Below are 21,572 nucleotides of genomic sequence, written 5' to 3' on the forward strand. Positions count from 1 at the left end.
ATTTCTGCTAAAGTACGAAATGATTCAGTCAGTTTGAAATAAATCCAAAAGTTTGCACTAGCCCCTATGAAGCAGACAATGCAGACTATTAGATTGCTTATGACTTCATCATTAGTCACTATGGAAGTGCTGACAAGTGCTGCTATCTAACTGGATATTTCTGCATTTAAGTCACTTTGTGCGCGTCACTTGCAATCTGCATTTTGAAACACAGTCTTTAGTGCTTTAATGTTAAGTGATTGATCAGCCTTTGCTCATCATTCCTTTTTCTCCTCAGAACCTTCTCACTATATTGAAGTGTCTGTGTTGTTGGTATCCATAATGTTGTTTCTTTTTAAACTTCCATAGTGATCAGTTTCCCAGTTGAAGATAGCTCAACCTTCTATCAGGTGACTGATTGTAGACACCAGTTTGATACACACAATGTCAGCGTGGGAGGAAACTGAAAGCTCACCGAGGTCACTTTTCCACATCTTGCATTTAACAAAGTACCAGGCATAACTGCATTTTTTCTGTTTTATTTCTTAGCAACAAATTCAATTCACATTAGACCTTTTCATAATGTTAGATATTTTAACACTTTTCTTTCAGTCAATCTAATTTGATTAAAAAAAGATCTGCTGGATTAGTAAGTGAATAAACCATACGTCCGGCCTCCATATTCATTGCAAAAACCCCTTTGATAACTTTACTAGAACAATAGAGCTCAGTTAAGGATCACTGACATTGTGACCTTTCACTTTGATGTGTGGCAGTCTAACAGCAGCTCAACAAAGGTTAAAGATTTTCCCTGGCTGGAGATAATAGTGTTCAACAGAAATAAAATAAAATAGCATAATCCAAAAATGTGACTACTATTAAAAAAGTAAAGTCCTCAACCAGCGACACAGCAAAAGAGTGGTAACGGACCAAGCAGGAATTCTGTAAAATATCTTAGACCTTTCTTGGAAGGAGAAAGCACAGGATAATGAATACCTGTTGTATCCTTATATTTTTGCAGTGCTTTTCTAACACATTATGAACGGATCCTAAACCAATATTTACAAAACAGGAAAAAATTGTGTTGTTTTAATTTTGTTTCTTGTTACATTCAGATCTATGACTTCACAAAAGGCAAGGACTATGGTATAAAATGAAGCCTTGCTGGTATGTTTTGTATTACAGCTGCAGCTTGCTAGTATGTATACTGTATAAATAAATTACAAACTTTCAACTTGTAAGACTTGCTAGAATGAGTAAATATTAAAAAAATAGAGGGGACGCCTATCAAAAAAGTGCATTTAATACAATTCTGAATATTTAACAAATTAGGTATTGAATGTGTTTTTTGGTAACATGGTACATCTTTTTTTGTGACAGTGTGCCCTACAGCAGTGATATCTGTTGGAAAAAAGTAGATGTTTTCTCCCCTGAGGCTAGTTTAAGTATCAGGAAGAAGTAAATATTATTCCTTATATATATATCAGAAATATATACAAATTATATATATTCCTACTGCAAGAAATCGTATATGGCTAATAAAGTGATCTTATCTTATTACAAATTAGTAAGAGGTAGAAAGTATACATGAAATGCCTTTTCACACAATTAGAAAAATCACAATGTCTGTGTGACTACAAACAAATGATATTGCTAACAATATAAATAAAATATTCTGAAAAGAACACTGTCATTTTTTAACAATATAGCCACAACAACAGAATATCAAAGCACTAGGAACACATAATACAATTCAATGTATTAATGTCCAATGGCAAAAGAAACACAACTGAACAGTAAGAAAAGTATGTTGTATTGGAACAAACACATCAGGATGTCTATGAAGTACTGGGATGTACTAAAGTTACGTTATACAACCACAAAAGCAATAAGCAACAGGCTTTCTTTCATGACAGGTCCAGATTGAGTACTGCAGTTATATCAATTATAATCTGAGTAGAAAGCCTATACCACAGCAGTGATGTTAAGGGGCTGCAATCAATGACACTGTATAGTTAATGAACTTTGTGACCTTTAGGAAAATGTACACTACTTAACCAATCTCTGTGTGTTTAATAATTTAAACTAAGGGAGAAAACATAGGCTTGGTTCAATAAAGATGAGAATATTTATCTGTCTGAATGACAGTTGACATTTTATTGCACTGACAAAAGATCAGTCTCTTAATTATGCAGCCATTAGTTTTTGTGCGTTTTAATAAAGAGGCATAATAGATCTCAAGCATTTGCCCAGTATTAGACTAATGGGGAAAATCAATGCCCAATATGAAGTCAGCATGATTCGTTAAATTAAAACCTGAAGGGAAGAGTGCCAACAGCACGGTATAATTCTGCAGTTATGATGAGCAATTTGGCTACAAAAGAACAGAATAGAGTGTAAAAACAGCCTGATGATGATAATACAGAATTAATAAGAAATGCTCAATCAGATCATAAATACATATTTCACCCAGATAAACACATCAGGCATTACAAAACACGTCAATTTCTTATCTAGTTTGGAAATAACCTCCACTGATCAAGTACTGTTGCTAGAGGTATTGTGCAGACACAAATAGTTGTGAGCAAAATTATAGGCTCAGCTCACCACTTCATCCATGTCTTAATTTCAGTTAAGACAGAAAGCACATCCAGATTCATAATTAACTGTTTTACATAGTTGCATTAAAGTTGTGTTTTACATGCAGCATTTCATGAAATAAAACAGTTTAAAAGGTGTCTTAGAGTAAAATGTATCTATATTTTTTAAAATTATCAAGAATAACTTATCAAGTCCGTGGTGCTGTATCTTTATAAACAGATATTTGTGTAAAAATAGTAACTCCTGTCCATTACAGTATATTTTCAAACACAATGTGGAATTATAACAAAGCAGAACATTGTTTTTTGATATCTTGATATTACCCTATACAAGAATGATTTATCAAAAATATCACTGCATTATTTCCTGCAAAACAACTATTTCAAAGCTAATATAATTATAAAACAGAATGGAAAATAATGAGAGGGCGTTATGTACACTATGGTAAACTTATCAGTAGCCTAAAGTATTCACAACTATTAACACTTCACATTTTACAGAGTAAACAAAGCAGCAAAAGTCACAGTCACAATGTTACTCTAAATGTATAGAGAAAAAAATCTATAAATTTACAGAATAGCAATACCACAGCATAATACATTTTTACCTCTACAAACAACCATTGTGGGGAATCAGTGACACAAAACAGTATCTCGGAGATGAACCTGTGGGAGCTGTGGGACATGCTGCCCAGCCATGCTGTCGAAGCCAATACCATCACCTGCTTCGAGAAACAGCGGGATGAGATCCTCCAACAGCTTTTCAACTAAAAACCAAATGTGCTGAATGGGATAAAAGGCCACCTTTATTTTGTGCACTTTATGTTTTGCAGGCCTATGAAATGACTATTAAATGAAGTGTGCAATTTTTTCTTAATATTCTTTTAGTTGAGATCTAGACGCATTGCATCTGCTGGAAAGCTTCCAAGGTGTTGAAAACACTTCAGACTAAAAGCACGGTGTCCTATAATGGCATCTGGTGTGCAATAAAAATACAAATGTCAAAATCAAGCAGGCCCAGCTGTGACCATTTAAATATGAGCACCACTTTCTAATATTGTCAGATAAGTGGTCAGCTACTGTACTGGTCTATATGAATTCCACAGCACGGAGTATTTCTTAGCGAGACAAAAATAAACCCACAGTACAGCTCTCAGCTTTTATCTCAAGAAGCAATACCTCTATTTTTGTCTAGTTTGTTTTGTATTTATCCATCTAAATAACTGTGTTTAGAGCTGATGTCCAAGCTGTGAAGATATAATAATTATTTATTTCAATAGGCAAGACTGACAAGGGTGACACAAACATCAAGATGTAAACTTGCTGAACACAAAGGAGACCAAATACATATAACCACAGCAAAAATGTAAGACAAATTACTAAGTACCAATGTACAGGAACAAATTTAACTATACCTAGATCTGTTTGATTAAGTAGAAATCTGTTAAAGCAGAAAAATTAATTCTTCAGAACTGGAAAAACTTGAATCTTAGAAGTTGGGGCCTCTCAGAACAGTCTGGAAAAATGTACAGCAGAAGATTGCCTCTTGTTCTAGTGTCTTTTTAGAATTTAAATTTTATAGTTTAAATGATTTTGGTTATTTTCATTCCTAAATAATTAATTAATTTTCCTTTCAAAGGGATACAAATAATGGTGAAATGTTACACTTAACATACTCTATTATACCTTGTATCAGTCCATAATACTCCTATTTCCTAACTGATTAAAAAGAATAGGGAGCACGATGGACAAAAGCCACAGCTGAGCTGAAGAAAACACAAATGTTATCTTCTTCTGGCTGGTGCAGATTCCTGCTGGACTGTCGGTCTCAGTCCTCAGTGCTACACAGGAAGGCTTAGTTAACCACCTATCACTTAATACACGTCAGCTGTTATCTCAGGTGACAGTCTGTGGTTTTCACCACAGTATGAAAAGGTGACAGGACAGGTTTGCTAATATAATTGTCTGCCTGTCGAGTAATAAAAATACATATTGAGAACCTCCGGGGAACAGGATTAACTGAAAAGTCTATAACCAATGATTTTCAGTCATTAGTATATGAAATTATTACAGGCCCCATTCATTACTATATAACACAAACCCAATAAAAGGAGACACTTTATTATTTTTCCATTATAAAACACTCTTTAATAGCATGTGAAGTCCTTTGTATTAAAAATGAAAGAAAAAAGCAAGTCTCAAGCTTTTAAAACTACACTTTCATCAAAAAATAGTAAAAACTAAAGGACTTCTTTGTACTTCAGAAAAGAAATTGAAATTGTATATTCCTTTTTTTAAAACTTTACAGAAAAAAAACAGAGGGTGACATTTTGTTCAACTTACCCCAGGAACAAATGTAAAGACATTGTACTTCTGATTCTTGATGGCGTTCCTTGGATATTTTTCTTCGCATTTCTCAGGACAGCCCAGCCACACCGTTCGTGCTTTGAACTCTTTCTTCCGTCGGCATGTGTGCACGAGCCAGTCACAGCAGCTGTCCAGAAAAAAAAAAGACACATTTGAAACAAAATCCAGATGTGCACGTATCCTACAGCCAGCATCAACTCAAATCTTAAACCCACTTTCTGTCACAACCCAATACTTGGCACAAGCTTCCCACAGGGTTTCAATAAAGACCATGAGGGAAAAAACTGACTTCAAATACTGGTCTTGTGCTATGGATTCCCAATCCACGCAAATCACGGCTAGGTCTAATCTGGTGTAATTGATAACTAATCGAATCTTAACTAGACAACTGTGGACTTCCTTGTAATTTTATAGTTTGTACCCACCTGAACTATTTTAAAGTTTGTTTTGTTTCAATAGATACATGCAAGTTATAAACCCAGTTTTCCTTCCCAATATCAAGGAACCTCCCAGTCTTAGTTTTAAATTGAAAGGTAAAGATTCAGTGACACCTTAAACTGCAGAAAAGCTATACGGTTCTGCCATCAGAGTCAGGCCTTTTCACAAGCATCTCCACAGACATAAAAATATACAACATACGCATATAAACTATGTATACACGTGTATATATACAGTATATACATGTAATTTAGGATATAAACAATTTGAACTAGAAAAAGCAGCATGTAACACTGCTTTATATGAAGGTTGAAAATTATGTGCACATAAGCCCTATAAAATATTTTTAATATTGTCTTTTACATAGCATTTTTCATCCCAAAAGATCCTAAGACTACGCAAATAGGAGGGAACACACATCCAAATAAGATTGCAAAAGGTCACATTCTCATTAAATACAATTTAAATGTAGTAATATTATGTTAAAATTATGTCCACTTTGAAGTGGGCATGCAAGATTGTGCACAATAGCCCTTAACATTTCAAACAGATATTGTTGTCTCAGCCTTTTGAATTACAAGGCAAAAACAACTGATTACAAAAATCTACCATGCAGAGTATTATACAGATACCTTAAACAACAGGTGTTGTGTATAATTATTAAAGGCAATAATCCATTGCTAAATAATTAAAAAGAATTATGTGTTTTTATCCAGATGGTCCCTTTCAAGATTTATTAAAAATAATTAGAAAAACACAAACACTGGGAGCATAACTTATAAAAAGCCTTTGAGCTATAAGCCTGTTACTGTTAAAGTTCATTTGTGTAAGGATCCGCATTACAGGAGCTATTTACACATCCTTCGCAATAAACCCATGCACCTTCAGTTTGTCAGCTGAGTCCCTGTGGTTCTATGTAATGTTTATCTAACACGCCTTAGCGTTGTAGCATGCTAACAATACGCTGAGGATGTTTGTAAAAACTAAAATTAATATATTTGAAAGAAGAAGAAATGCCACAGAACGCTGGTCTTTTAATGTTCTTTAAATGCTTGTTTTTAACTCCTTATATGTTCCTTTATCACCTAGATTGCATTCATTCTACTAATTAAATGCAGAAACAAATTAGACTGAAAATCTTTCTTCAAGACAATTCTATAATAATGGCATTAAATGACCCACTAGGGGTTAATGGGAGAGCAGAGTAGTACAGAGCCTAGCCTTTTGTGCACTGAAGTGTAGAACTCTGAAGAGTCTGAAATACACATACTTTCATTGTGTAAAATATACTGTAATAATTGTGCTCTACAGGTATCCTAAGTAATGAGGCCAAGCACAGCTCTCTAGTCCTGTCAACCCTCAAAGATCAGCATTTTCCCATGCTTCAGCACAGACAATGGGCTACAGATTAATTGAAAGTGTTTTAGACCATCTTGCAGAGCAGATAAATCCCAGTATTTGATATGCCCTGCACTTCACATGGAAATGCCATTCAGTCACACAATTTTCATACTGATAAACTGTTTCTGAAAGAACCAGGGATGAAAATCTCATGAGAAAAAAATCAATTCAACCCAAAAAGACCTTGGAGTATTGATCTGCCTGCATTATGTATCACTAATTTTCCCAAGCTTAACACATTTATTCTGGGGGTGGAGGGTGGCATGTAAATACAAACTCTTATATAGTAAAGTATGCAGCCCTAGTGCATTAACAATGCAAAACAAGCACTACACCACTTGACATAGGTCACAATTATATTCTTGTATTAAATGTTGATCGTGATGAAAAACCTAAAACGAAAACTACATGTTGAGCAACATCATTGCCGACAGACATTAACTGCGCAGAATCAACAGTGCCTACCCAGGAAGTTAATCAAAAATGATGTCTTAACTCGGCATAACATTTTACATACTGTAGATCCAGATCTTCTGAATACATTGCACTTTGCCAAAATAACATGGGTTATGAAAGAAATTTAAATTGAAGCTCAGCCAGGTTAATTCCTATAACAAATCTATATATACAGTACATTTGAACATTGTATGAAGACTTACACTGACTTGTGCACAAGAATAACAAAAAGTAAAACTATATAGGCTTAACCAAACAAATACAGATGAAAGTAAACTTTTTTTTAATACTGTGCATTTTTTTTAATCTGAAGTCCATACCAAGTAACCATGATGATATGTAATATACAGTATAGTGATAAAACTACTTTTGTGGATTTACTTTAAGAATCAGACTTTTTTTCATTGGTTTAATCGTCACAATCAATACTATAGTGCAGTGAATTTCAGATAAAAGTTTGGTAAAAATCTTGGTTTTTTTAATGTTTTTTTAGATGTTATAAGTATAGTCCTTCTTCATTGCTGTGCTATCACTTGATGTAATGATCTGAACGTCTTAGTAAGTGACTTCAATGTTAATTTTAGGCAAATGGTGGGACTCTGTATAGTGTTTTATATGGTATATTATAGTGTATATTACATGTGCTTGAACATCATTTTTTTACATCTAACAAAAACTACTACAAACTTCAAAATTGTAGCATAAAAGAAATCCACAAAATCAAAAGTATGGAAACAGTATTTCAACAGGAAACCTTTAAGAGTTTATGTTAGATATTAATAAATTTTCTTATCCTGGTTTTCACCATAACCTATGCAAACAGGCTGTGGTGCATAATAGAAATGGGACCAAACCAGCAGGCAGGCCTGCAGTTTGTTATACAAATAACTACTTGCACAAAACGATACATACAGTACAGTACACAACATACCTAGAAGCAGGAGGAAGAAGTTACGTTTTTTTGAGTAATGTCATCTGACATGTTGATTAATTTAACTTTTCCAACTTTTAAACACATTATAAAACTGAAAGAATTATGTTTGTATTGGCCTTCCTTCTGCTGCTCACCATGTGCCAAAATTTGATTAATTCCTTGCTCATATGAAAGATTATTTGCACAAATGATAGTTGTTTAAATACAGAAAATTGGGATCATCCGAGTTATTCTGCTTGAATTATTTTTATTTTATAATCCCAACTATAAGCACACTAACTACTGGAAAGCATCAAATTTGTCAACTGTGAAAAATCCAATTTGTTCACACAAAAAAAAATCAATTTGAACTCAGAATAGAGATGCATCAGTGATAATCACACTGCAGGTGAAACCTGTGATTGCTTTTTTTTAATATCCTTTAAAAACATTCTTAAAACCAAAAACTAACAATGCATTACTGTTTATCAGAATATGGATATGGTTTGTATTTTTACCAAAAAAAACAGTTAAATGATCGTTTGAGTCACCCCCCCCCAAAAGAACTGGGGCTTCTAAATAGCATAAATCTGGAAACATGAGTCACATAAGAAAGCTAGATAAAAGCTGCTCTCAGTTTATTGAAGCACAATTTGTCTGATAATAATGAAATGTAATAACTTAAAAAGGTGACTGCGGGTCGTCTCTGGCAATTTCATTTCTCTTCTAAGGTATGAGAAATTCAAGTGAAGAGCTCTTCACTTTTTTAACATGAGAAATCCTGTCATCATATCAGGTTTTGTTTGGAAGAACTGGCTGCTCCCATCATTTTAACCTAGCACAAAACAAAAGGCTGTCTAACAGGTTATATTATTCAGTAGCTAAACTGCTGGTGTTTTTTTTTTCCTTTAACCCCAAAGCCCTTTTTGGACCAATAGCGCGGATTGAGTAAGTCAACCAAAAACTTGTCCTCTGTGTAGCGTGCTCTTCACGCACAGTCACCAGTGCGTTCACAATCCGGCCTGAGCTACTCTGACATGTGCAGCCACTACTGACAAACATACTGAGGGCACACAAGTTTACCAACACAGTACATCTATGACAATGGAGATGACATCGCAGTGGCTTCCACCATTTCTGAAATGTATGGCACTGCGTTCTATAATGTTTCGGACAGAGGCAGAGCTGATGCTGTTAAAACAAATCTACAGTATGTGTCACATACTCAGAAGAATGCAGGTTTGAACCCCTGCTGTGCCACAGTTTCAATGTTACCATGAAACACTCGTGTAAATGCTGGGGTTTACCAATCAAGATTTGTAATTTGTTCGATTTGTTTCGTTAAACCAGAGAGGTTGAGTGGAGGCAGTGTCTGTCCTTGTACTAAACCTGCAATTGCTGCTATCTGCAGTTGCACATTTATGATGCATAATAGTGCTTTGGCGAGCTTTCTTTGTTTCTCTAGATTGGTGCTAGCAAGATGTAACTGTCTGGGCTTAAAAGACTGATTAGTTAATTACCAGGTTAGTGTGATATAAAGACTTATTTTTTTTAATTCAGTGGACATCAAACTGCCATATAGAGTTGCCAGAGAAAGTATTAGATTACTGTTGAGTGAATATTTTGAATTTTAAAGATTCATTTTTAACCTATCGTACACACTGTTATGGGATAATACATTACATTATAAAATTGGATAAGCCGTAATCATTTAACACCTGTAATTTGCCTAAGGTTACAATAAAAAGTAGAAATTCCTTTCAGCATTTTCTGAATTTATTTAATGAAAAAAAGTGGACTATACTCTCATAAATGACTGATTTAAAGGTTCAATTTAAAATAAAGTTTAATATAACTATTATTAGTACTACAGTGCATGACAGTGCACTGAGTGTCACAGATACTGTAAGTGGCAACTGTGAATACAAGCAACTCAAATGAACCTACATTCATTAAAGCGCTGTTCAAAGATGCTTTGGAAACTGAGACAAAACTGCGCAAGGGTTTTTTTTCAATTCAACACCAATATTAAAAATAGTCACAACAGTTTTACGCTGTTTGACACATCAACAAATAAGAACCAATGAGGAATGAGAGACAATTGAATAACTTAAAATGCTTGCAAAAAAAACAGTAAGAGTATTTTGACAGAAGAAAACAAGCAGTTTGCTTTATTTTTTTAAAAAGAGCCACAACCTATCACATACACTACCTAAGAAAGAAACTGGAATGTAGTGGGAGAGAACTAGAATGAGAAAATGGTGTTTTGATGATGCATAAGATGTGAAATACCTAAACCTGTGATGGAGAATCCTCTCCTAAAATATGGTATATTCCTCAATCACCAAGTCTTCAAGTTCTAAATCTTGGTCCCCTTAGAAGTAATCTTATATTGCCATCCCTAGACTGTTGGACACAAGGCATCTGTGTCTCTTCACAGAGGAGACCATCAGTCTGATGTGGAATGTTGTTCATAATGCTGAGCAGATCCCTGCCTAGGTTCCAAAGTGGCTGGTTCAACAAGGGGGTTAAAGACAGAGATCTACCTCATAATTTGATGTGACATGAAGGGGAATCATTTGACGTTGCAAAAGCTGCCTGGACAAGTTGGGCTCTGAATGCGGTCCCTGGACTCTCTCAATGAGAGTCACCATCAACAATCAAGATGGTGGTTGCTATTCTTTCCCATAGCACAACATGTGAAAGCCCTTAACGTGACCTTTCACTGACATTGCAATACGCAATGTACAGTAACATCATGCATGTGCACTCATGGTGTTTCTGAGATTTGAAGAGGATTGCAGCAGCTTTTTGCAATAAAAAGAAAAAAACAGAATCAATAGTACTTCTCTTGCTGTAAAACACCAAAATAATGAAGTTAATACTTGATTCCTTACTTATATAACACTTTTGTGGACACAGCCTTTGGGGACTCCCTTCCACCACCATCAATGTGCAGCACCCACCTGGATGAGATGGCAGCCATAGTGCACCATTACAGTGGGGAGGAGAACAGATTATTAGGTGATTATAAGGAGGCCATGATTGGTAAAGACCAATGGGAAATTTGGCCAGGATGCAGGGGTAACACTCCGACTCTTTTCGAGAAACGTCCTGGGATTTTTAATGACCACAGAGAGTCAGGACCTCAGATTTACGTCTCATCCAAAGGACGGCACTTTTTTACAATACAGTGTCCCTTTCACTATACTGAGGCATTAGGACCCACACAGACAGTGGGGTGAGCGCCCCCTACTGGCCCCACTAACACTTCTTCTAGCCGCAACCTTAGTTTTTCCCAGGAGGTCACCCATCCAGGTACTGACCAGGCTCACACTTGCCGAGCTTCAGTGGGCTGCCAGTTGTTAGTTGCAGGGTGATATAGCTGATGCGATCCATCGTTATATCAGCTGAAGCTTGGGCAAATCAAAAGTGTTTTTCTACATTGCACCCCAGCCACCAATATACCTTACAATCTCAGTTTAATAAAGACATAAAAAAGGAATGAATTTTGAAACTCTAAAAAAATCTCATACTAAGCAAAGCAATGGTACATGCTCTCAATTTTAACTAAAAGAGAAAATAAAATGGCCTACAGAAAAATTTAAAACAACACCCTTAAAAAAGAGCTCTTGCTCCTCATAAGCAACATGTTTTTTCAAGGAACACACTGCAGAAGAGCTGAATGAACAACAGGAAATATGATGTTCATGTGTTTCTGTACCCCAGACAGCTTCTTAAAACACTGATACTCAAGATGCCTCCCACAAAAGGTTAGCATTACTGTACAAAAGAAAAATGTATCCATTGCCCATTAAAAGTGCCATGAGACCGTGAGGATTCTGATAATCAAGATCCTAGAGCAAACTGTTATTGTGTATTGTGTACCAGACTATGCTTAAAATACTGGATGCATTCTTCACACGGACATTGTTAACTAATATGCTTCAACCTGAGACACAAATTCCATGTAAATCTATACAGGTTATCTGGAAAAGATTTCTTTACTCAAATGAACTTATCCTACAGGTTTCAAGGTTTTTACCTTCAAGTTACATATTTTATGTAACATGGAACCCATAAATAAATTGCTCCTGTGAAGAGCACAAATATGATAGCCAGCTTTGTCAATACCATTTTTTTTCCCAGAATGGTCAGGCCAGCACAAGGGAATGAAATCAGGCCTTTGTGAGAAGTTAATTAGAGTCAAGATATGTGTTGTCCCACTGACAGATGATCTACAGTGTATTCTTTACTTTGATATGCACTGTATTTTTGGGTGCACTATATAAGTAATGATAAAATTGTGTTACTACTGTAAATACACTTGAAGTCTTTACCTGTATTGTTTTAAGCTGAAGAAAGAGCACTACGACTGATATTACTGTGAACTAATTACATTAAACATAACCTTTATGTTGCTGAAAGGGGACACAACATTCATACAAACTTATTTTTAGATCTCCACGCCTTTAACTCCCACTTGCTGTGTCACTGAAACTAAGGCCAATTCAAATGCCACTCTTAGTCTGTCAAATCCTGAAAGAATCAAGCAGACATATCCAAAAAGCTCTAGATTACACATCTGTTGCCTGGTGTTTGATCTCCAAATGCAGTGGTTTTATTTCTATTTTTTAGAATAAAAAGAGGATGGAATCTCTAGTACTCTATAGTCAAAACCCTTATGGTTACCCAGCACAAAAACTTAAATCTGTTAGCCAAAATGTAGTTTCTTCATCTGTGTGTATGTTCTGCAATGCCTGTGTAAGTTAATGCATTTTATTGCACTTCAACTGCGTCCATCCGGAGGATGACACATTGGGAAATATGAGTCAATGATTAGCAAATAATCAAAACTGCACCCATAAACACAACTACATGCAAAAGGGGGTCAGATATGCAGTAAAAAAAAATGGCAATTGAGACTGAAGTAAGAGATAGCAATGTGTTAGGAGGTTGGAAGAAAAGCATGTATAACGCATCTGGAATGGATGCTGTATCATGTGATGAAGTCTTCCTGCATAGACAGATAGGTAGACAGATTAATTTTCAGAATGGGTAGTGGGAACAAAACTGTTTACAATTTTCTAACATAAAACCAGACTAAAAAACATGAGAGAACACTGTTCATTCATGAATTTATTTTCTTATCAAATTTCTCCTCCCTAATGTTCTGTGATGAGAACGTCACTACTGACAGGAAGCTGAGCCTAATGACTTTTACAGGACATTTTGTTGTTTTGCTTAGAGATCACACTAAGGTATAACACCTTTTATTTTCCAAGTTGACCAAATGTGCTCTTTATGGGGAATTCTGATGTATAACTACATGACAAATGAGAGCAACTGTATCATTTTATTCAATAGATGTGTTACTTTTCCCTTCAGAGCTAACTATCCTGTCAGGCACTTGTCTACTGATGATATTTCTCTGACAGATGGGCATCTCAAAGAATTGCATGACTCTACCAATGCAGTACAGTCTGTTACACCAGTTAAATCTCGGATATCCGAACATAGTATCAGGATGCTTGATTTCCAGTGGACTGCTACTGCTCTATTAACATAGCAACTAATTCCAAAAAAATGGCTGAAATTTGCGGTATGAATGAAGAAAAATGTGAAACACACATTTTAATGCACATCTTCCCATTGGTTTTGCTGAGCACACAAAAAGCACCCACAAACATGGAGGCAACATAAAAGCACATTACTCTACCTGGTACACAGTACTTTCCACCCGCCCAGCAAGAACCACCCCAAGCTGTGTTTCCTCTGAGTGACCCTGGCTCTCGGCAAGGTTTGGTAGTCGCTCTCGTCATTCTCAAAACCTTCTTCGGACATCATCAGGGGCATCTCATCCAAGTGGGAGGACTCATCTTCCACCTGATACCTGTTGTCAGAATTGAATTGCGCGCGTCAGACATAACAAAAATAACCCACCACCAAACCCTTCACCAGCAAAGCTCAGCACATACAGCTGCCACCAAGACACATAGAGAACACATACATGTCCTACCAGTGCAGTGAGATTAACATGATATGATATGTTGGCAACTCTACTGCCTTTGAAGAAATATTTATTTTCTCATTTACTATTGTAATCATCAAATATCTAGAATGTAATTTTTAGACTAAATGGAACATAAATTAAAAAGTTTAGCTCATCAAAGATAGTTTTTTTCTAGATTGTTATAACGTTAGAAAACCATAAAACACAATCCCTCAGATCTTGTGTATATCTTAAATCAGAAATGTGTTAAGACCAGGAACCCGTGAGTTTTGAACAATTTTGTGAATTCATCGATTCACTTAATTCCAGAATAGACCAGTTGAGAGCTACAAGGTGTTGATATTTTCATTTCAGAAGATCACTGTATTACCTGACTGAACAGATCACCTACTTAAAAATCAGTTGTTGTCTAGAAACTGATTATTTAAGGGGGAACAATAAAAACTACCAAGTTGTGCATCTACAGGAACAAGTGTGGATATTCCTGTCCTAAGGTTTCATTAATTTCAAGGATGAAGTGGTGGACATCTTCATTAAACTTCAGTTCTATTCCACCATTCATAAACTCACAGAATTTAGTGTAAGATCATGTCTAAATTCCTGAGGAATTTAGAGGTTGTAAATGATTGGTGACAGATCTTTCTTGTCCGGATAATACATTTTAGTTTAAAAACCCATGCCAAGATTTTGCTGTCCACATTTGAAGACTTTACTCATTCTTATGAGATTACTGCAACAAATGAAAGTATCTTACAAAAATGAAATATAAGTGAAATTCCCATTACAACTGCTACAGTAATATTTTTAGTACCTTATACAGAAACTTTAAAACCTTTGGCAAAATTCAATGTAGTGATCAACTTCTGTGCAGCAGATGAAGTACAAATAGCCTTTGTATGCATAGAAAATAATGAGAGAAATCTTTATAACAAAAATATTCGTCATTCAAAGAAAAACAGGTAAAGCAAAGCAGATGACAGAAGGAAAATGTGAGCATGTTCACAAATCAGATACAAAAATAAGAATCTCCACAGTCTCGGACTAAAGCAAAACCCTTGTTTTTGTCACAACCATTACAGAGGCTTTTGCTGGCATTTTGCATACAGATTAGCAGGTCTTACTTTACAAACAGAAGCATTTCTTTAGCTGGAGAAATCATCTCAGCCAGTTAATGAAACCACTTGATTTGGATTTTTCTTTCCATAGAGTGAAACCCTTTGAATTGTTAAAACAAAAAGAAACTAGTACAGTTCGGGGCCTTAAAACTATTTTGCTGATAAAAAAACTAACCTCCTAGAATTCACAGCTAAAAAATAGCATAAGACTTGGGAGAGCTAGAAAGATAAAGGCACATCAGAATGATGATCTCTATCGATCCGCAAGCCCTGGTACAGCAAAAGGCTAACATTTGTCACAGCTTTGCTAAGCCCAATACCTGATCTTAGCTGGGTCTGATAAACTTCAAGAAAAGCTCAATTCATTTAATTGATGATATGTTCTTTCAATACATACTAAGCTGTACTTTACTGCATGCATTGATTTTCCAAAACAACCCTTTCTCATGACAAACAAAACAACAAAAATAGTCTGATTCAGACTTATATGTGCACATATCAATTTTGATAAGCAGTCTGCAATGCAGTAAATCTTAAGGTGCATCCAATACATGAAGACACTGCTCTTTATTAAGATAACAGTCCCTTTATAAAAAGAGCACTACAGAGGGCAAAGAAACACACTCACTGTTCAATTCCACACACAAAGACAGCAGTGCAATAAGGTCTCCAAAATGTTGCATAACCATTTTTACTCAAACATTTATGACTTCTGCAAAAGATTTTGGTACAGGTAAAAGCCAACAATTAATATGTATTATAAATGATCCAACAGTTGCAGTACTTTAATGATTTGCACAGTGGTATTTTAGTTACCACTGCTAACTCACAGATTTTGAGTCCTGATTTAGAGAATTGCATGTGCATCCCTATGTTTCTCCTGGGTTTTCTCCATGAGGCTCTGATTATCTTCCACCTTCCAAAGATGTGCCAGTTACGTTTTTCTGGCTATGCTACACTGGCCCCCCAGTGTTTATTCCCCATATACAAACTCCTGTATGCAAACTCCTTGTTTTACAAAAGAGACGCACCACTTAAAAACCTTTCACTAAGTGAAAATCTGTTACACAAAAATGAGTTTCCCTCCAATCAAAAATCAATCATTAGAATTGTATAACCCAAGATAATGCATAATAATACAGGATACAGTACGCATATAAGAATGCATTTATCAAAATAAACAGAATTAATTAAAACAAACATATAGTATAAAGAAAAAAGAACCAAAACTCCGAAGGAAAAGGAAACTGTGCTATTCAACACCGACGGACGTTGAAGCCAGTGACTGAGGTTCTGAGGCAGTTGATTGAAGATGAATGAAAGGTCAGGGATATTCAGAAAAAAAGCACTAAAATGGCTAAATATATGAGTAGAGACTGTTTTGCGCAAAAAAACTTTAAAGCATAAAAATGACGATGGGGGGCAAAGTTTGCTTTATGCAAGCTTTTCTTGAAGCAACATTTCATTATGTATACTGATTGAAAGTCATTAATTTTTCAAATCTACTATGTTAATATCAAATAACTGCTATCATTGTGGAGTAATCAATCAATTCCTGTGAATCTATAGGTTTATTAAATGATTTGTTCTACTTATTTATTTTCCAAGGATCCACTTATTTCTTGAAAAAAGCCTCAACAACATGACTGGGTACTTTGCTTCTCACTCCCAGAATCCAAATGAGTTTTGTGGACTCCCAAGAATTACAGCTCTTCATCTTTAAGTACAAGGTGGTCTCAAAGTATAAGAAATTAATTTGCAGAATACCAAATAACCTCAAGTAAACAATAAACAGGCTAGCAAAGCTTTTATCAATTCTATTGAAAAGAATAAAATAACTCTGATAAAGACACAAGTGTTCAACAAAGAGGATCTCTCAGACAATTAAGGGGGAGGCGGGTGTCACTAACATTACTGCTGGAGAGGCTAATATGGTATTTTCACACTTCATGTGTGTACATACATTTCCACTGTGGATTAAAAATGGATCAGATTAAAACACAACAGTGGAAACTCTCTACAATTCAGGTATATTTAATTACTTAGGTTTGATTGAATGCAGCTTCCTTTTAAATATTTTATTTAAAAGACTTTGGTGGCCACAGTGACCACACAATATAGAGCCTGTATCCAAGGTACTAGATATCAAATACTCTCATCCTGCTTGTTGCAAGCTGTAACCAAGTCTCTTTTTTGGTGCCTTTATTTTAGTTTGCCTTTTCTTGTCAATGAAGTTGCATACAGGTGTAATTAAATACCATGCATCAATGCAATAATGCTGGTTTCATGAAGGCTTTGAAGGCTCAAGAATTATCTTGGAGTAGGTAAAAAGGTAAAGGTATTTCTAAATTGATTAATTAAACAACGAAAAGACAAAAAAAACAACATTGTACCTTCCTGGATAAAAAAACAAATGTTTCAAAATGGAAAAATGCAAATAAATTGTATACAGATGTAAGTCCTGGGACCTGCTTTAAAACAGGAAAGTGTGAACTCAGAAAGCTTACATCAGTGAAAAAAATAAAACAATAAAAAGAAAAGGTAAGAATAAAGGTTTAAACCGCCTCGATTTCACTTTACTATAACCTATTAATAAACACCAAATGACCTCTAGCACTTAACTGTTCTCTCTTTCTAATCAACAATTAACACCTTGCTGAAAAAATATATTTCATATGCTGCAAACTATCCACCAGAAGTAAGATATTGTATGTGGTTAGTGCACCACTTATTAAATCAGATACTTTTTTATGCATTTTTCAGATACATTGTAAATAGAAAACATTTATAGGTTACAGTTGTCTTTATATTTAAATGTATTAAAATATACTTGCTAATTTATCTAGTCTCATTCTCAAACCACTCAAAAGGGCTCTGAAATAATGTATATACAACCCATTTTCACATTGTGTCTGACAATATGCAAATCCAAGTGTCACACAACACTTGGTACCTTTTGTATTTCACCTAAAACATCTAACAAAGTCCAAAATTCAGACAGCTGAATTAATGTGCTTTGGAAATAGTAAAAATCTTCATTATGAAAACTTCCTCAGGACTGAACGTCCAGAGTGAAAAAAGGTGTCTCAAACATGCCATATCTGACAGAGCAACTGTTGCTATTGACACCATGCTGTATTTGCATTTTGTTGTCTTTGGGCTGAAAACAAAGACCATGCACAAATAGGGCTATATATGATCTATTGTGCCTGTAGGTAGAGTATTTGGTCCAAACTGATTAAAACTTCAACTTCAAGGAACACTACCTCGTGTAGTGAAATGGGATTCATTCAGTTGTTATTCGATTCCACAGTTATGTTATCAATAATTAAATTATTAATTATCTTCAAAATCAATTTGCTTTGACATATATTTCTCAACTCTCTCTTGAATTAACTGTCTAAAATAAATTTTGCTACAAACTATATGTACAATTAACAGGTCAATCATATTGCAAGTCTATTGTGTCAGCTATTCCTGTCCTTGAGTGCCATGTTCCTGTATGTTTTCATACAGACCTACATTTGGAACTGGAAACCACAGCTGGTTTGTCTTCTTATCTGCTTAATTAGCTGATTTTAAATCATTAAGGTCTGAGAAACTAAATACAAACACATCAATGGATACTACCTTGAACACTAGAAACACTGGAAGTCTGGAGGTGTGTTGTGTTTGTAAGTAAAATGTCTTTTTACTTACTATTAGAACTAATGTGGAACTTTATGTTAATGTTTCAGAGCAAAGTTAAACTATGAGAACTTTGATATGACTATGTTTGGCATATCTCTCATGGTTATTTTTTTTTTCCATTTGACTGGGTTTTAATTTTTATATATATATAGTACAAATCATAGTGCTGTTACCTGTTTTTTTTGTGTTCAGATGCTGAGCAAAAAAACCTTTTTTTTCTCTTACAACACTCTATAAACAACATACCTGCCCTTTCTCCCCCATGAGCTCAAGTGACAACTGTCTTGGCAAGACGTTGGCATTTCTATCAGCTGTAACTATATTTAATATTGAGAATATTTAGTTTGAGTATCTGAATATTCCACATGAGTATCCCAGAACTTGTAAATACTAATGTTTTGTATTTTTGGTACCTATATTACATTAATACTTAGTCTCTTGTAAAAGAGGTTTCTTTTCTTCAATCTAGCGGGAATCCAAAACTCTCAAACCTGCCTACTGTTGTTAACACAGTTCTGTGCAACAAGTGTTTAAGACACACACTTCAAACACAAGCACTTCTCTGTGTATTCTGTTCACCCCCTCTCTGAATGGATATAGAATGCTGAAATGCTACAAAGCAGAGTGTTACTGTAATACACAAGGAGCAGTACAGTCTCTATAGTATATCAAATTCTATTCCCACCCCCAGTAGCCCACCAAGCACAGAGTGCCAATTATATGAACTTCTTCCCAGCTTGCAGAGAAACCCACGCTAATTTGTTCCATTAAAGTTCAAAAGTATTTTATTTCTGAAATTAGATCATTTCCAACAGCATGTACTGCGTTTCGTGAAAAAAGAAGCCTTTATTTAAGTGTACTACCCTGTCATTTTTTATAGAAAAACAGTGAGTGGCAAATGGCATTTCTCCTTGAGTCTTCTGACAATTAAATGGGTATCAGAGCAGATCACTGTACGCCATTTACTTAAAAAGTCACAGGTCTCCGGTGGCAATGTTCTAGAGAAACATCCTTAGAGACATATTTGCATTTCCGAAGAACTTAACAAAACCATTTACAAACTGCAAAAATAAAACCACTGATTTTCACTTTTCTCCTTACATTCCACTTTGACTTCAGAAGCACTTCACTGTGCATAAGAGCTTCAGTCAAGAAACTGTTAAAGAAACAGGACAACACCTGTTCATTATGTTTCCGGAGAAGCATGCGGAGGTAAAGCTACTGTATGGGGTGTTTGTGAAGGGAAACACATTAATCCATCCATCAGCAGAAAGCCGCTTATTCCTGTCAAGGTCTGTGGAAATTAGGAGCCCACCCAGGAAGTACAGCAAGCCATAGTCAGTATGTCTTTGGAACATGGGAGGAAACCAGAGCACCCAGAGAAGACGCAGGCTCACACAGAAGACCAAGATGTAATCTAAATTATTTTTGGAGAGGCTTCACCAGCATTGGCTGCACTTTCCCTTAGACATTAAAACAAACACATTTTCCAATTTTTCTTTCCTTTCTTAAGGGATTTCCACCTGTTTTACCATGTCAGGCAGAGTAAGATTTTTGTGAAAGTTGCGTAGAATATTTCTCCCAATGAATACAGTCAATAAAATCTCTCCAAATACTGTGTGCATTTCTTATCCCCCCATCAGCATAATATCTGGAGTCCAGAATTCAATGGATTAAGACAAGCACAACATCCCACTAGCTTTACAAAGGTATACTCACATTGCAATAAATATACATTCGTTTGTTTGGCGTTTTTGGTGCTGTTGTGGTCTATTTAAAAAGCACCTCAAAAAGGCATGAATGCTAAACAGCCATCCAATACCCATAGTTCAGGTGGGTAGCTGCGTCAGCATGTGTAGTCTGCAAAGGAACAAGTAACAGGTTTCTTCATTGGTGAAAAGAGAAGAGAGAAAACACAACGTTTCGGCTATGAAGCCTTCTTCAGGTGCTCACACCTGAAGAAGGCTCCACAGACTAAGCGCTGTGTTTTCTCTCTTCTCTTTTCAGCATGCAATAAACCTATTACTATCTACTACCCATAGTTTGTTGAAGTTGTATACAGACCACCTGACCAAAATTCGGCACTGCCTGGGCAAACAAATGTATGAACGCCAACAAAATGTACCGAATAATCCATACTGAAATACCGTTTCGTAGTAATACATTGCAAGGTTATTTGCCAGCCAGCAAACACAGTGCAACATAATCACGTTGCTCTCAAGTCTCACATCTTGGTCTGAAAATCTCACGTATTTGCATCAAGTCTAGGTTGATTTAAAAACAAATGAAGCAATGAACATAAAATTTTGAATTTTTTGTAGAGACTCCTTTAATTAACCAATGTGTTTTTTGTCGATGAATAAAATAAATAATCAATACAAATAGCATGCAATCACTATTTGTGACAGAAAAGCTCACACATTAGGGATTTGGAGCTTTAAGAGCTATGTTAGTAGGGTGTAGAACAAAATTTTGTTTCCTTCACTGTGTCTCTTTGTTACTTGTCACTTAGTTTTCAAAGTGAAAAAGAGATTTAATGCTTCAATGAGCACAAAATAATAAATAATAAAATAACAGCTCCTCAAAAGCAAAAAGAACAC

At 35.4% G+C, this 21,572-nt stretch overlaps 1 protein-coding gene across 4 annotated transcripts in view; it reads right to left on the reverse strand.

Annotated features, from left to right (window-relative positions):
- atp9b (ATPase phospholipid transporting 9B) overlaps positions 1–21,572 on the reverse strand; it is a 149,767-nt gene that overhangs the window by 119,593 nt on the left and 8,602 nt on the right. For 3 of the 4 annotated variants that reach the window (XM_088601270.1, XM_088601269.1, XM_088601271.1), the window contains 2 exons: positions 13,874–14,047; positions 4,923–5,073 (listed from right to left, as the gene is read on the reverse strand). In XM_088601270.1, the coding sequence (XP_088457396.1) occupies positions 4,923–5,073; positions 13,874–14,047 (325 nt within the window). The remainder of the gene's footprint in view (positions 1–4,922; positions 5,074–13,873; positions 14,048–21,572) is intronic. The other variant, XM_088601272.1, reaches the window with a different exon arrangement.

The sequence above is a fragment of the Lepisosteus platostomus genome, chromosome 12, assembly GCF_059453375.1.
Source record: "Lepisosteus platostomus isolate fLepPlt1 chromosome 12, fLepPlt1.hap1, whole genome shotgun sequence".
NCBI classification, from domain to species: Eukaryota; Metazoa; Chordata; class Actinopteri; order Semionotiformes; family Lepisosteidae; genus Lepisosteus; species Lepisosteus platostomus.